Source organism: Pan troglodytes, chromosome 19 (genome assembly GCF_028858775.2).
Source record: "Pan troglodytes isolate AG18354 chromosome 19, NHGRI_mPanTro3-v2.0_pri, whole genome shotgun sequence".
NCBI lineage: Eukaryota > Metazoa > Chordata > Mammalia > Primates > Hominidae > Pan > Pan troglodytes.
The window spans coordinates 61,468,322-61,483,401 of record NC_072417.2 but is presented as its reverse complement, the minus strand read 5'-3'; the positions used below and the strand labels follow the sequence as shown (position 1 = coordinate 61,483,401).

Here is a 15,080-nt window from a genome sequence, read left to right as displayed (position 1 = left end):
CATTAGAACTGAACTCGTCTTCGTGGGGCATTTTATTTGCACACTGCAGTAGAGTGGACACCAAAGGGGTTTTCTGATGTTTCATGGGCTGCTAATTTCCCCTGTGACCTCTTTTGTTGAGGCCTGACCCCAGCCAGAGGCTCCGCACCATGAAAGCCAGCGCCTGACACAGACCCAGGGCGCGGGGTGACAATGAGGCCTCTATCGGCCTTAATCAGGCTCCAGTTGAGTCTTAAGAATAGGGAGAATCTGTGTGGTGCTCAGAAGCCCTGGGTGGCAGGAGCCCCCCGAGACTCTCACGGAGGCCAGGGTGGTTGCAGGCGGTGGCTAAAGGATTCATCAGGCCAGGGAGGGGGGTGGGTGGGTCAGACGGGGGCCCTTTGTCCCTCAGGCCTCTTTAGAAGCCCAGGCCTTTCCTGAATGGCCGCCTGCCCACCCGGCCTGGCCCATGGGTATCACAGGCCTCTGGCTATTTAGGGAGGCGGCCTCCTACTCTGCCCGGCAGCCTATTCATCGCCAGCCTAATTAGTTTTTGTCTGTGCTCCCCCCCCACCCCCCTGCAGACTGCGATTCCTACTGCAAGGCCTCCAAGGGGAAGCTGAAGATTAACATGAAAAAGTACTGCAAGAAGGACTATGGTGAGTGAGAGTCCCCTTGTCTGGGGAGGATGGGAGGGGGCCACGTGACCAGCGAGGTGCTGGGGCTGGGGTGCAGCTGGCCCCTGATGGGTGTTGGTCGTGAAGACCCTGTGACCGATGGGAACTAGCCGGACGGATCCCATGCCTGGGAATTTCTCATCTTTTCCTCCTTGGCCCTCAGAGGCGGGGGCATGAGGAGCCCAGTGGCCTGGTTTCTCCCCTTCACCCTCCTGAGGCTGGGACACCCAGGCTGGCCTCTGGCTTTGACTCTGCCGCTGATGGGCTGTGTGGCCACAGACCAGTGGCTTTACCTCTGTGGTCTTCTGTGTCTGCATCATACTGCGGGGATTTGACCCGAGTCCACGTGGCTCAAAGGGAAGCTCTCTGGGCATCAGACAAGGGCTGAGAGCTCCCCGGTGCATTTCCAGTGTTCCGCCAGGCTGTAGCGGGGCCGGGAGTCTGCGCTGTAAACGGCTCACCACTCATTCCCATGCACCGGAAGTTCCACTGCCCAGACCTATGGGGCAGACAGTCCTGGGGGCCACCTGCAGAGATTGCTTGTCACCTGTGACCTCAGGCTCCCTTCCCGGGAAGGGTGTGTCCTGTCCCCTTGCTCTCACGGTGGTCGTGGAGAGTGGAGATGGTCTGGGAGCCTGTAGGAGGAGGGCCCCGCAGTGGCCAGCGGGCAGGTGTGTGTGAAGAGCCGGGGCTGGTGGCAGGGGCTCTTCAGAATGGGGGACGCAAATAGAAACCCTGAAAGCATTGTCCGGCTGACCACTGACAAGGCCCCCGCATACAGCCAGGGCATCCATGTGGGTGGCTGAGGCCCCCACCATAGGCCGGGAAGGAGCCCCAGGCCCAGGACTCCTGAATCCAGGCCTGGTTCTTTCTAGCACGGGGCCTCTCCTTGACCTGGTGGGCCAGGGATTGAGCCTGGGGCTGGCCCCCCAATTCTGGGCCCACGAAAGTCCACATCTGCCCACCTCCCTCCGTCCTCCTCCTCACTCCAGCTGGACATAGCCCATCTTTCCTGTCCCATCTTTAACTGACCCCAGGAGGTGCAGCCCCTATCCCCTCAGTGGCCCTGCCAGCCCCAGCACCTCCTGGCCACCTCTGGGAAGGCAGAACGACCTCTCTGTTCTGCTCAGCTTCCCAAGGCTGTCCTAATCATATGCTTCTCAGGGGATCTGGGATGAGTCCCATTGCTTACCTGAGCCTCAGTTTCCTTATATGTAAGATGGAGATGATGCCACTTGCTGAGTGTATACGGGGAGGACAGAGCACGGGTGCCTAACAGGCTCCCAGCAAACAGTGACCTCTGTGTCCAAAGGAAGCTGGTGAGGAAAGAGGAGGAGGGAGGAAACGGCGGTGGAAGAAGAGGGGTGAGAAGTGAAGGCCACCTGTGTAGGAGGCCTCACTATCCAGAATCTGAGCTCCGTCCCTTCCCTGACCCCGTGGGGGTCCGGCAGCCCTACCCTGGGACCCAGACCTCATGGAGATCCTAACTGGGCCAGCTGCTTGAACAAGGCTTTCTTCTTTAATAAGGACAGTGGTCAGGACCTTTTAGCACAGTGAAATGAATGACGAGGCCCAAAGGTATCTAAAGGAATCTGGAGAACTTCTAAAATGTTCTCGTTTATTGTGTGTGTGTGTATGTGAGTCAGAGTTCATACGCACACTCCCTACACACACACTGAAGCCAGGGTAAGACCCCAGTAATTCAGCCCCATTCCCCACAGGCCTTCTGGCCTCCTACAGGGTGAAGAAGAGCAGCTGGCAGGTATTATGCATCAGTTCAGAAGCTGCCAGGCTATGGACATCAAAGTTCAAGGCCCTTCAGGGGTCTACAGTCAATTCCTAAAAGCTGCGTTAAGCTGCATACATCCCAGGGCAGTGCGGAAACTTCCACCTCCCACGGGAAAATAAACCTAGATTTAGAAATGAAACTTGCAATTACTTTAAGATAAAGGAAGTGCGTCTCCAAGCCAGGAAAGTAGGGGCCCTGGGTTGTTTTGAAAGGCGCTCAGGGCTGGGTGTGGTGGCTCACGCCTGTAATCCCAGCACTTTGGGAGGCCGAGGTGGGCAGATCACCTGAGGGTGAATATTTGAGACCAGCCTGGCCAAACTGATGAAACCTGGTCTCTACTAAAAATACAAAAATTAGCTGGGCGTGGTGGCGCACACCTGTAATCTCAGCTACTCGGGAGGCTGAGGCAGGAGAATCCCTTGAATCTGGGAAGCAGAGGTTGCAGTGAGCTGAGATCACATGACTGCACTCCAGACTGGCCTGGGCGACAGAGTGAGACTCTGTCTCAAAAAAAAGAAAGAAAGGAGCTCATATGGCCCCTGAGCTGCAGGGACTGCATCCTCCCAGCCCTGGGTCTTCAGTGTCCCCTGGGGACTGTTAGGTGGGCCATGGGGCAGGCCTCTCTCCACTCCCCTAGGCAGCCCTCTTGTGAGATGAGGACTTGAGCAGGACGCCCAAGGCTCTTGCAGCTTTCCTAGGCTTTGGACCTGGGCACCGCAGCACTGTCCTCCTAGCAAAGCGGCGGGCCCAGAGGAGTTACGGGTCGCAGAGGGAAAGCCCTGTGCTTCTCCTCTCCCCATCCTTCCCTGCACAAGGCCTAGGGGTAACCTCGGCAAGGAGGTAGGAGGGGAAGGGAGAGGAATAGGTGGGCTTGCTTGGGGGATGGATTGTTTTGATCGCCTATTTGGTTTGGTTTTAGTCTTGAAGAACTCTTTAAGCAGCTACACTGTGGAGAGGCAGCTAGGAGCAAGGAGGAAGGCACTGACCCACAGCCTCTGCTCTGTTCTTTCATCATGAAATCACGAAAATGGGGCTTGTAAAAGGGCCCAAAACTGATCCTGTATTCCACTGGATTCTATTTGACTCAACCTGGTTTTCTTGTCCTCTGACTTTGTTCCTTCCAGTGAATTCTGCCTCCCCAACAATATTCCAGGGGGCACCTTGGCCCCTCAGAGCTCTCCTGGCCCCTCACCTCTTCTCTTCAGGCAGCCCCTCTCTGTCTGCAGAACCTGACACCCTCCTTTCGTAGACTCGAAGGAGCCCCTTAGGCCTTCCCTGCGCCCTGCCCTGTTGTGGCCGCCCTGGGCAATGGGGGGCATCTCTCTTGGGGCGGGGAAGGGTGGGGCAGAGCCTCAGGGTGCCATCGGACCCTCTGTTCCCTGACTCAGCCTTCCCTTTGCCCGACACCCGACTCCCTCATGGGTTATCAGCGAAGCAGGTGGCAGGGATGGCGGGCTTCAGGTTGCTTGGGTCATAGGCAGTGACACGGGCCTGGCTGGGTGAGATGACTTGCCCAGTTACCCAGCCAGGGAGTGGCCCGGCCTCCCGCCCCTTCCACAGCAGCCTTCCTTGAGCTTTTCCTTCCCATCACAATTCCTCCAGAGAGCTGCGGGCCAGCCCTGTGTGCTCACCTTTCTAGACCTAATGGTGGTTACCCGGCTCCTGCCCCCACACCCATGGCCCAGGCGTGTCACCCAGCTGTCCACATTTCTGCTGCAAGACAAGGCTGGAGGAACAGCAGGTGGGGGTGGGGTGGGGGGGCACAGTGGGATCCCCCCAGGGAGCTGATGGGGGCTGGGGCTCTGGCACCACTAGCTTTCATGTCCTCCTCACCACACTCCAAGCCTGTGACTCCACAGCCAGGACTGACACTCTCCCTGTGATTCCTCAGTCCTGGGGGTGGTGTGGTGTTTCTGGTTCCAGGACTGTTCCTGGGACTCTTGTGGTCACTTAAAAGTTGGGGGCACTTCGGGAGGCAGAGGTGGGCGGATCACGAGGTCAGGAGTTTGAAACCAGTCTGGCCAACATAGTGAAACCCCGTCTCTATTAAAAATACAAAAAATTAGCTGGGTGTGGTGGTGTGCACCTGTAATCCCAGGGAGGCTGAGGCAGGAGAATTGTTTGAACCTAGAAGGTGGAGGTTGCAGTGAGCTGAGATCGTGCCGTTGCACTCCAGCCTGAGCAACAGAGTGAGACTCTGTCTCAAAAAAAATAAAAAATAAAAAGTTGGGGAGTCCTCCCCACCCTCAGCTCAGCCTGTGTGTTCAGGCAGGAGGCAGGCCAAGAACAATGTCTGGAAAGGGATTTCACAGGCCTCTGCGGAGGGCTCAGAGGAGCCCTGCAGGGTGGGGTGGCAGGGCCTCGGGGAGTGTGCTTGGTCATAGAGGAGTGAGTGCCCCCACAGGGGCTGGCGGGGGGCCCTGAGGACAATGCCAGGCCCACGGGTTTCTCTGAGGCTGAGGCAAGGCCTCCAGTGAGCTCTGCTGGCGTCTATGGAGAATCTCCCATGTGTCCTGTGTTGGGCCCCTGGCCCCCCCGAGAAGGTGTGTAAGGGGGTGTACCTCCCACACAGACTTGGGCCAGCCCAGGGAGAAGGTGACCAGTAGGGGGAGGGCAGGAGGGATCTGGCCTGGGGATGAGAGAGCAGGGGAGGCCGCCAGGCCGGGCGGGCCAGGGCGGGCCGGGCAGGCGCTCCCTCGGAGGCTGCATAATCCCCGCTCTCTGACACACCCGGCAGGGGGCCAATTAGGAAACACATTTCCTTCACCCAGGGCACTTGGATGTTCCAGAAGCCGCTAATTAGAACCTGGGGTTTGCTGCCCCTGCTGGGTGAAGAGCAGGCCCGGCTGCCAGCAGCCCCAGACCCCCTTCCTCCTCCAGGCCCCGCGGGCCTTGCCCTTGTGTGGCTGAAGAGTGCGGGTCTGGGGCTCCGCGGACCTGGGCAGCGGCCAGAGGGTGGAAGGCTGGGGCGGTGGGGGCCCATGAGAAGGGGCCTGTGGGCTCGGGGCGCCGGCCCTGTCCCGTGTTCTCTCGGGCACACACTTACAGAGAGCCAGAGCCCAGCTCCGGTAGGCTTAAGGGCACGAAGCAAGGCAAAGGGATTTGGGGTGGGGGGGGGGGCCTCAGTGCCAAGGCCCTGCCATGCCACTCATATTGGAGGGACCCCAGGACCGAAGGGAGCTCTGGAGACGCAGGTTCCTAATTTGCTGTGTGACTGTGGACAGGGAGCTTCGCCGCCGGGGCCTCGGTTTCCTCATCTGTCACATGGAGGTGTAGTCGAGGGCACATGATATCCTTCTAAGTGAGACCCTGGCTGTGCCCCCCGCCCACAGCAGGCACCGTGTCTAAGGGGTGGGGGCCGTGGGGAGGCTGTCTCGTGGGGAGGCTGTCTCAGGTCACCTGGCCGCCCTCTCCTGGGGCACTCAGTCCTCTGTTGCCCTCTAGGGGATCCGGCTCTTCTTGCAAATGCTTGGAGAGCCGCCAGGGAGGCTGAGTGGGGAGCAGTTGTTTCCAGAAGACAGGTTTTATTATTTTCAAGCATATTCGCGATTCCTGCCAGCTTCTCAGGAAAGCCCAACCTTGGAGGGACCCTTCCTCTGCGAGGAGACGGCGAGTGAGTGGCGTGGGTGTGAGTGTGTGCGTGCTCACCACACAGTTGGCATCCTGTGGGGCAGCTCAGATACAGGCAGAGCAAGGCCCTGCTGGAGGCACCTGCCCTGCGGTCACACAGCACACACCTGAAACCACAGCCCCGGAAACCACCGCCAGGGAACTGGAGCATCCCAGCCCCGCCCCCCGAGGCCCCGCCCCACGAGGCCCCGCCTCACACCCCACCAAGCCAAGAGGCTTCCTTGGCGGAGCCCCTCTGCCTCCTCCTGTTCCCTTCCCGTCTCCCTTCCAACCTCTTCCTCCCATCCCGTCCCCGTGCTCCTGGGAAGAAGCTCCACTGTTCCATCGTCACCTCCTCCTGTCTGCGCTGCCTCCCACGTCTCACACAACCGCTGTGCTCACGTCCACACCACTCACAGGCACACATACCACACACGCATGCACACATACCACATGCATGCACACACCATCACATCAAACACACACACACACTTTATCACACAGGCACATATACCACATGCACGCATGCACACATACACAATCACAAACACACCACACACATCAAACACAGATACACAGACTATCAGTCACACACACATCATACACACACCATCACACACCACACACACTATCACACAGGCACACACACCACATGCACGCATACATACACCATCACACCACACATCAGATACACAGACTATCACAGTCACACACATACTTTAGCACACATAGCACACACACATGCACATACACACCATCACACACACCACACACATCAAACACAGATACACCATCACACACAGGCACACACACTATCACACACATCACACACGCATGCATACACACACCATCACACATCAGATACACAATCACGCACACACATCAAACACACCATCACACACCACACACATCAGATATACACACCACACTTATACAGACACATGTATCACACACGCGCGCACACACACCACACACATCAGACACCATCACACACTTTATCACACAAGCACACCACACATGCACACATACACCATCACACACACACCATACACATCAGATACACTATCACACACAGACTCACACATTTATCATACAGGCACACATACCACACACATATCACACACATTCACACACTATCCCACACCATTACAACATACCACACACATACCACCCACATTATCACACACATGCACACCCCATCACACACACCATCACACACACACCCCATCACTACACGCATACCACCACACAAACACAGCATCACACATGCACACACCATTACACACACACCATCACAGCACTGCACATCCTGAGAAGTCCTGGCCCAGCCTCCCCTCCACACCCCTTCATTGAGCACCTGCTGTGGGCCCCATCCTGCCCTGGGTGCTGAGCTTGCAGATCTGTGTGAGGCTCAGTCCTGACCCTCAGAGAGCTTACAGTCTAGGAGGGGAGACCGACATACAGACAAGGGCCACAGAAGGAGGGGGTGTGGCCAGGTTGCAGCCTGAGGTGGGCACACACACGGTGTGGCCCATTCTTTAGAGGGGGCAAGGGTGGGAAGGCTTCCTGGAGGAGGGAGCCTGAGAAGCCAGTGCTCACTGGGCAAAGCAGGGCTCCTAGGTGGAGGGAGGAAGGTCTCTAAGCAAGAAGCTAGGCATAGCACGAGGAAATGGGAGAAGAGTAAGAGCGGGGGCGTTCAGTGCAGTGTGGGGCCCAGGGAGGCTGGAGAGAGGCTGGTGTTGGCCTCATCAGTTGCATCTGTGTGCCGAAGCCACTCTGACCCCTCCAGCTCACGTGGACACGCGGGGGCTCCCATCCACGCCCCGATCCCCTGCCTCAGGTGGCCTGGGTGCTGCCGCTGGCTTCTTCCTACTCCCTGGGACTCAGAAAGAGGGGGAGACAGAGAGCTCACATTCTGAAAGGTGAGATCATCTCACTTCTGCCAGTTCTTGGAAAAGTTATTCGTTCCCAGAAATGTTTATTAGTCACCCCTTTTGTTGAAAGACATTTTGGCACCACCAGATGGAAAAATCAAAATGCTTCTCACAGGACGATTTGTCTCAACTATTCCGCCTGACATCCCACAAGGATGATTTCTGAGGATACAACTCAAGGAGGATGTTCTGTTGGCATCTGTGGGGAGAAGCCAGGTCTGTTCAGCTGTGTGTGTGTGTGTGTGTGAGAGAGAGACTGTGTATGAGAGTGTGTGTGACTGTGTGTGTGCGTGTGTGGCTGTGTGACTATGCGTGTGTGATTGTGTTTGAGACTGTGTGTGTGTGACTGTGTGTGACTGTGACTGGGTGTGAGACTGGGTGTGTGGCTGTGTGACTATGTGTGTGTGATTGTGTTTGTGACTGTGTGTGTGACTGTGTGACTGTGTTACTGTGTGTGACTGTGTTACTGTGTGTGACTGTGGCTGTTTGTGACTGTGTGAGACTGTGTGTGTGTGACTGTGTGCTCTCTTGGGGGTCCGTGGAAGCAGTGGGCCTGGGGACCTGAGCAGAATTCTGATTTGCATCACCATACCGTCTGCGTGCCCCGGTACCTCCAGAACCAGTGGAAACCAAGTAGAGGGCTTGCGCAGCCAACAACTATTCCCTCCCGCTGCTGGGACCTGGACTGGGCACATCACAGCCTTGATGCTCATCCTTATTTAATCTCCACACACACCTTGCGAGGGAGGGATTTTCATTCCTGTCAATAGGACGCTGAGACTCAGCAAGATAAAATACCCTGCGCGGGATTAGGTACTCCACGGCTGAGACCTTGCTTCTCTCCCACACCTGGGAGGCCAGGCTTTGGCAGCAGGAGTAGGCACGGCAGTCCTTTAGAACACTCAAGAACTGGGACCCCATCGGGGCCACTGACTCTGGATGAGCCTTGGAGGAGAGACCACAGAGACATCTTCATGGGCAGACAGGCGGGAGCGGGCACCGTGGTGCTGGGGATGTCCAAGATGATGGAGCACTATGCCACTGGGCATAGTGGCAGGGATGTTGGTGGTAGCGGGTGGTGGTCCAGAGGTGGATTGGTGATGGGCATGGCTGTGTATTCGAGGAAGCTTCCAGGAAGACCCCTGATGGTGAGGGGGGAAACCTAGTTGGCAATGGAGGCAGGCATAGAGAAGAGGCAGTGGTGGGAATGACCGTAGCTCACTATGGAGCTGATGTGGGTCAGAGTGTGGTGGGTGGTGGTGGATGGATCCCGGTCCTGGCTCAGCCCTTGTCCAGTCGCTCAGGCTGGGAATCAGATGAGCCGGGGAGGGGAGGGTCTCACCACTCCCACCTCTTGTCTCCAGCTAGCCTCAGGGACACGGGGCCTCTCAGCAAATGACGGACTCTCCCCCTCAGCAGCACCCTCTCTCCTTTTCTTGACCTTGGAGTCAATGGCTATTCCTGATCAGGCTCAATCCCTTCAAGTGTGGAAAGCTGGACAGGTTATCAGCCCCTTTGTAGGGATGAAGTTACTATGTCTTGGATGTGGGCAGAGATGTTAGAGGAGCGCCCTGGGGGCTGTCCCCCAAGGTCGGGGCCCCTGCTGTGGGCCCAGAGGCAGCTGATGTGATGGCTGCGAAAGGCCACCTCTCCCGAGCTTGCCCCCGTCCAGGGACAGGACGCAGACCAGCCAGCAGCACGTGGCATGGTGTTTCGGAGACTTGCTGACCCTTCTCTGGGGTCACCGGCCCTTGGGGAATCCTCTGATTTACCCCACCAGATGTGACCCCCCCTCCCTCAGTGCCAGCCCCATATGGAGGCCAGATGTGGAGCTGGGCCCGCGTGAGTCAGTCCGAGGTCGTGGAATGCGGGTGACCACCAGGTTGGCCAGGGAGGGCCAGTCGGTCCCCATGACAGCTCGACAGAAAAGCCCCAGAGCCCACAGGAAGCTTGCTCCGGTGAGAGCCCGGTGGGGGCAGGGTGCTGTGATGCTGGGGTCTCCAGGCCCAGGAGGCTCTGGGGGGATGCGGCCCTTCCCAGCACAGCGACTTGCCATCCCGCAGAGCGGGAGCCCTGAGGGGAGAGATGGGCCCCAGAAGGGCCCTTCCTGGGATCTGGGCAGCTTTCTGGCCCTCATCTGCCCCCTCCCTGGATCTTCCTCTTGTCTCTCCCGATGCTGTTTTCCTCTCCTCTGAGCATCCTGTTTTTAGGAAGGAGGGGTGGGGAGAGAGGGCTCTAAGGGGCCACAGAGGCATCTGATGAACAGTATCTCCTGCCCTTTTACAGATGGGGACACCAAAGCTCAGAGTAGGGGTGGGGTGGGGATCTGTCCAAGGTGCCCGGAGTGTGGGGCTGGGGACACCAGGCAGGAAACGCTAGTCTTCTCCTGGCTCAGCCGTGCCCTGTGTCTCTGTGACCACAGAGCTCTTCTCCCGACGCAGAGCGCGGGTGGGCATTTCGTGAGGTGTACCCGCTGGCTCTCCCCTGGGATGAGTGCCTTTGGCACTGAGGACCTCAGCACCCCTGCCATTGTTCCTGGGTTTCCTTCCTGAGGCCTGTCTCAAAGTCTTCACAAACCTATCAGCTCAGTTCTGCCTGTGCTGGGCTCAGGCCTCTGAGATACCATGGGGTACCCGGGGGGGGGACCCCAGCCTCCCAAATAGTCTACAGGAGCTTTGGGAGGCATCTTTGCAAGCCCCGGCCCCTGAGTCAATTCATCCAGCAGCGCTCAGCTCTGCCCCCACCCTGCTGTGGCCCCCGGGTCTCAGCTACTTCCTTCAGGTCTCCTCAGGGAAGCAGATTTTGAAGATGGCTTGACTTTTAGGAGCTGACGAGTTCCGAGCCAAGTCCCGTGTGTAGAGAGTGCATGGATGCTAACCCCACACGGGACAGGACTCCACACCAGGGTGCCCTGGGAGCGGCCTGGAAATGCCAGCCCGGCTTGCGGTGAGGGGATGCTCTTGGCTGTCAGGCAAAGGGGCTCGCTGGAGGTGGCACCTTGGTGGAGAAATGGGCGGTGTTTGAGAGGTTCTCAGCCGGGCCACTCCCGCTCTGTGGAGTGGTATTAATATACATCTGCAGGCCTGGTGGGCCTCTGGCTGAAACACCCTCCACACCAAGCCTTCTGGGAGCCCCGGAGGGAGCTGAAGGTGGACTGGATTGAGCCCACGCCAAGGGAGGCTGGCTTTCTCACTTTCCCTCCTCCAGAGGCTGGGCCCCCATTGCTGCTGAGGGCTCTGGCCTCGGGGCGGTTGGGGGGACGCTCACTGCTCCACCCTCCTACTGGGTGGTTCTCGATGGCATGTCCCGCCGGCCCAGCCCTCACCAATGCCTTTGTTCGGGGAGCTGGTTGGCTGCTCCAGCCAGCCTCGGAGCACTGGGGCTGAGCCAGAGGTGGGAGGGCCTCGGGGGAGGGGAGCACTGTCCACCCTCCAGGATGACTCTGACAGCCGTGTCCCTGCCTCTGGTGGGCCCAGCCCCTTAAAGGGTCGGGGGGACAAGTGTGGAATTCGGAGGCAGGAGAAGGAGGCGGCTGCGGCTTCCTCCTTGGGCAGCAGGCTCTCCCCCAGGCTGCTGTGCTGGAGGCAGCAGCCTGCATCCCAAGGGCACCCCAGCTGGGGCAGGGCAGGGCCCAGATCCACTCCCTACTTAAGCCTCTTGCTAAGAAGGGTGCCAGTCCCCGATCTCTTCTCACTGCTGAGCCTCACGGTGCAGAGCTGGACAGGCCAGGCCTGACTGTGCCCACCTCCCAGGGGACAGGGCTGGTCTCCTCCCCAGGGGTCTGGCTCTCTGATTCTAAGACCTCCAGGACCTAGCAGGGGAAACTGAGGCAGCATCCACACTGCTTTCAGTTCTGAGAGAGAGGGTCATCCTGTTCTGTCTTTGGTTGAGGGGAAACCTTCAGCCAGCTCTATGTTGGGTGTCCTCATCTTGTCTAAGTCCTGGGGCAGGGCCCCGGTGGCAGGCACATGGCAGGAGATCCCTGAGGACTCCTGAGGGCAGCGGTGGCAGTTGCCAGGCCTGGCCACAGTGAGCCTCCAGCCCTCTGCCTTGTTTGATGTAGACTGGGCAGGGGCCACGGTGACCCCCCGTCCCAGGTGTGGCGGCCCCCTCTCCCACACTCCCCGGCAAGGAGTCAGGAGAGGGCAGATGAGCATCACTGAGACCAAGCCTTGGCTCTGGCGGCCCTTCCTCCCTTCGCAGGGCCTGGGAAGCATGTGCTCAGAGCTGCATTTCAGGAAAGCAGCTGCAGCTCGTGACACGCTTTCCACAGCGGGAGATTTATGGGGCTGCGCGGCTTTCATGGTTTCTGTGGGGTTCCTATTCTCCCCCTCATTTGTCCTGGCCGCTGTCTCCGAGGCAGATGGGTGACAAGCCTCCCCTAGCTGGACCGGCCCAACAGGAAGGTATGGCTGTGTGGGGGAGGGGAGAGGCTGACCACCTCAGCCTCCTTCGGAGGGGGAAGCTGCTGGGAGCCACGGGGGGCCCACCTCGAGCAGCCCATAAATCTGCGAGACCTCCAGGAGGTAGGAAGCCTCCCCGCGGAGGTGTCCCACACACTTAGGCCTTGCCACGGAAAGGAGAAGGGCCAGCAGCCCCCAGAGTCTGTGCTGCGGCCACTCCCCCAGGGCCCAGCCTGCAAGTTGTTTATTCGGGGCTGGGCCTTTCCTGCCATGTGTCAGTTCCCAACAGGCAGATGAATGGGCAGCATCTATAACTTCTGCAACGGCCGGACAGCTTTCCTACAACCTGGCCCGGGCGGGGAGCTTTGATCCCAGCAGGAGGTCCACCAAATCTGCAAGGAGGGGCATCCGTCAGTTCCCATCTACTCCTGCCACCAACTTTCTGGGGTGGTGACAATGCAGGGTCCTCAGAAGGCCTAGAGCTCACAGGCTATGGTGGCTCCTGGGCCCGGACTGGAACTGGGGAGGGAGGGAGGTTTTGGATGGACTGGGTTCTGGACAGAGGACAGGGATGCTCCAAGTCCCCCTCTGGAGAAGTCTAAGCATAGGCTGTGACCTGGAGTTCCCCATTCTTTAGGTTGCCTTTGACGGCCTGGTAATGGGTCAACACTGGGACTCTGGAGAAGTTGAGGTACCCCAGGAAGGAAGACCAGATGCTTACTCTGGTGCCTTTCACTGCAGCCAGGGACACGGGAAGCAGCAGCTGAAAAGACACCCAGGGCTGGACAGGCCAGGCCTGACTGTGCCCACCTCCCAGGGGACAGGGCTGGTCTCCTCCCCAGGTTCTGGCTCTCTGATTCTACTTCTGCCCTCCTTGCCCAAGGGAAGTGCTCAAGGCACCCAGCCTGCCCTGGGCCTGCCTCCTAGCCCCCTGCCCCGTTGGCTGTAACCAACTCCACACTGCGGCAGGCTGCCCTTGTTGACTCTGGCCCCCATGGACCTGGCCCTGAGCCCCTTTCTTGCCTCCTCAGAGCCACGGCCAGCCCTCCAGAGCCCCATGTGGGCGTCTCCTGTGGGGCGGAGGAAGGTGTGTGCCCCTGTAGGCAGGGCGGCAGGTGTGGGTTAGGGCAAGGGAAGCCAGTCCTCTTAGCTCGCACTGTCCTGGTGGCTGAGAGAGTTCTTGGAATGAAAGACCTTCTTGTGAACCCCAGAACTGCTGAGAGGGAGGGCTGCTGCTGCCCCACCCCACCTGCAGCCTTGTTCACCAAGCTCTGTGGCTGGTTGCAGGAAAGGAGGGTTTACTGCACAGATGAGGGGTGGCCCATGGGCTGCAAGGGCAGGAGACAAAGCTCAGCCAGGTGCCTAGGACCTGGACAGCGGAGGCCACTCCTGGCCGCCCTGGAACTGCACTCTCTTCTTGCTTTCCCTTGGGCATCTTTTCTAGGCACCCGCCTCCTCCCCACGGTGGAGCACCAGGGCTCAGTTAGGCTTCCAGTCAGCCCAACCCATTCAGCCTCCAGGGTTCCAGTTCCCACATCTGAACCCCGGTTTTGTCTGCACTGACAGCAGAGCCCTGCCCTGAGCAGAGCCCCCTGGGAAGAGCGCACCCGCTCACTTGCAGCAGTCAGCTCTGGGGGCAGCAAGGGCTCAGAGGAAGAGAGGATGAAGTTGAGCTGTGGACTCTGGGATGCAGCCGTTGAGCACTTATGATAAAACCAGAAGCACCAGCGGGCGGAGGCCGGGCTCCCCTCCCCAGGCAGGGTCGAGCGGCTCTGCTAACATCTGCCTCATTGACTTCCTTGTCTCCACTTCAGAGAATGGCCATTCTGGCTTAAGGCAGTGACCTCTTCCTGTATACCAGCAGTCCCTAATTGGTTGGGGTTTTTTTGTTTGTTTTTTGGTTTTTGGTTTTTTTTTTTTGAGATGGAGTTTCACTCCTGTTGCCCAGGCTGGAGTGCAGTGGTGCGATCTCGGCTCACTGCAAACTCCGCCTCCCGGGTTCAAGCGATTCTCCTGCCTCAGCCTCCCCAGTAGCTGGGATTACAGGTGTCCACCACCATGCCTGGCTAATTTTTTTGTATTTGTAGTAGAGACAGGGTTTCACCATGTTGGCTAGGATGGTCTCGAAGTCCTGACCTCAGGTGATCCACCCACCTCAGCCTCCCAAAGTGCTGGGATTACAGGTGTAAGTCACCATGCCCAGCCAGCAGTCCCTAATTTAAGGGCTGTCAGCACACTGCTCATCTCCCTGGTCTGACCTCACCGTCTGCCTTTCTGAGAGCAATCTCATCTCCTTTCTGAATACATGGTGGTGGATCCTCAGCAGAGCCCCCCTGTTCCAGTGTTGTTGAAGACAACTTTTAGGACATCAGTGCAGGGACAGTGGGAGTTCAGGCATGCTAAGGGCCGAGGCTAATTAGCTTGGGGTGAGTTTCATCGTGTGGGTGTGTCTTAGTCAGTTCTGGGCTGCTGCAACAAAACCCCTTAGATTGGGTGATTGATAAACAACAGAAACTTATTGCTCATAGTTCTGGAGGCTGCGAAGTCCAAGATCAAGGTGCCAACAGATTCAGAGTCTGGTGAGGGCTTGCTCTCTGCTTCAGAAATGCTGCCTTCTTGCTGTGTCCTCACACAGTGGAAAGGGCATGGGAACTAGCTGCAGCCTCTTCTTCTTTCTTCTTTTTTTTTT

At 58.3% G+C, this 15,080-nt stretch overlaps 1 protein-coding gene across 4 annotated transcripts in view; it reads left to right on the top strand.

The window, feature by feature from the left end:
- Positions 1-15,080, top strand: part of NTN1 (netrin 1) — a 240,492-nt gene that overhangs the window by 217,181 nt on the left and 8,231 nt on the right. For all 4 annotated transcript variants that reach the window (XM_024350490.3, XM_016932409.3, XM_016932411.4 and 1 more), the window contains exon 6: positions 564-638. In XM_024350490.3, the coding sequence (XP_024206258.2) occupies positions 564-638 (75 nt within the window). The remainder of the gene's footprint in view (positions 1-563; positions 639-15,080) is intronic.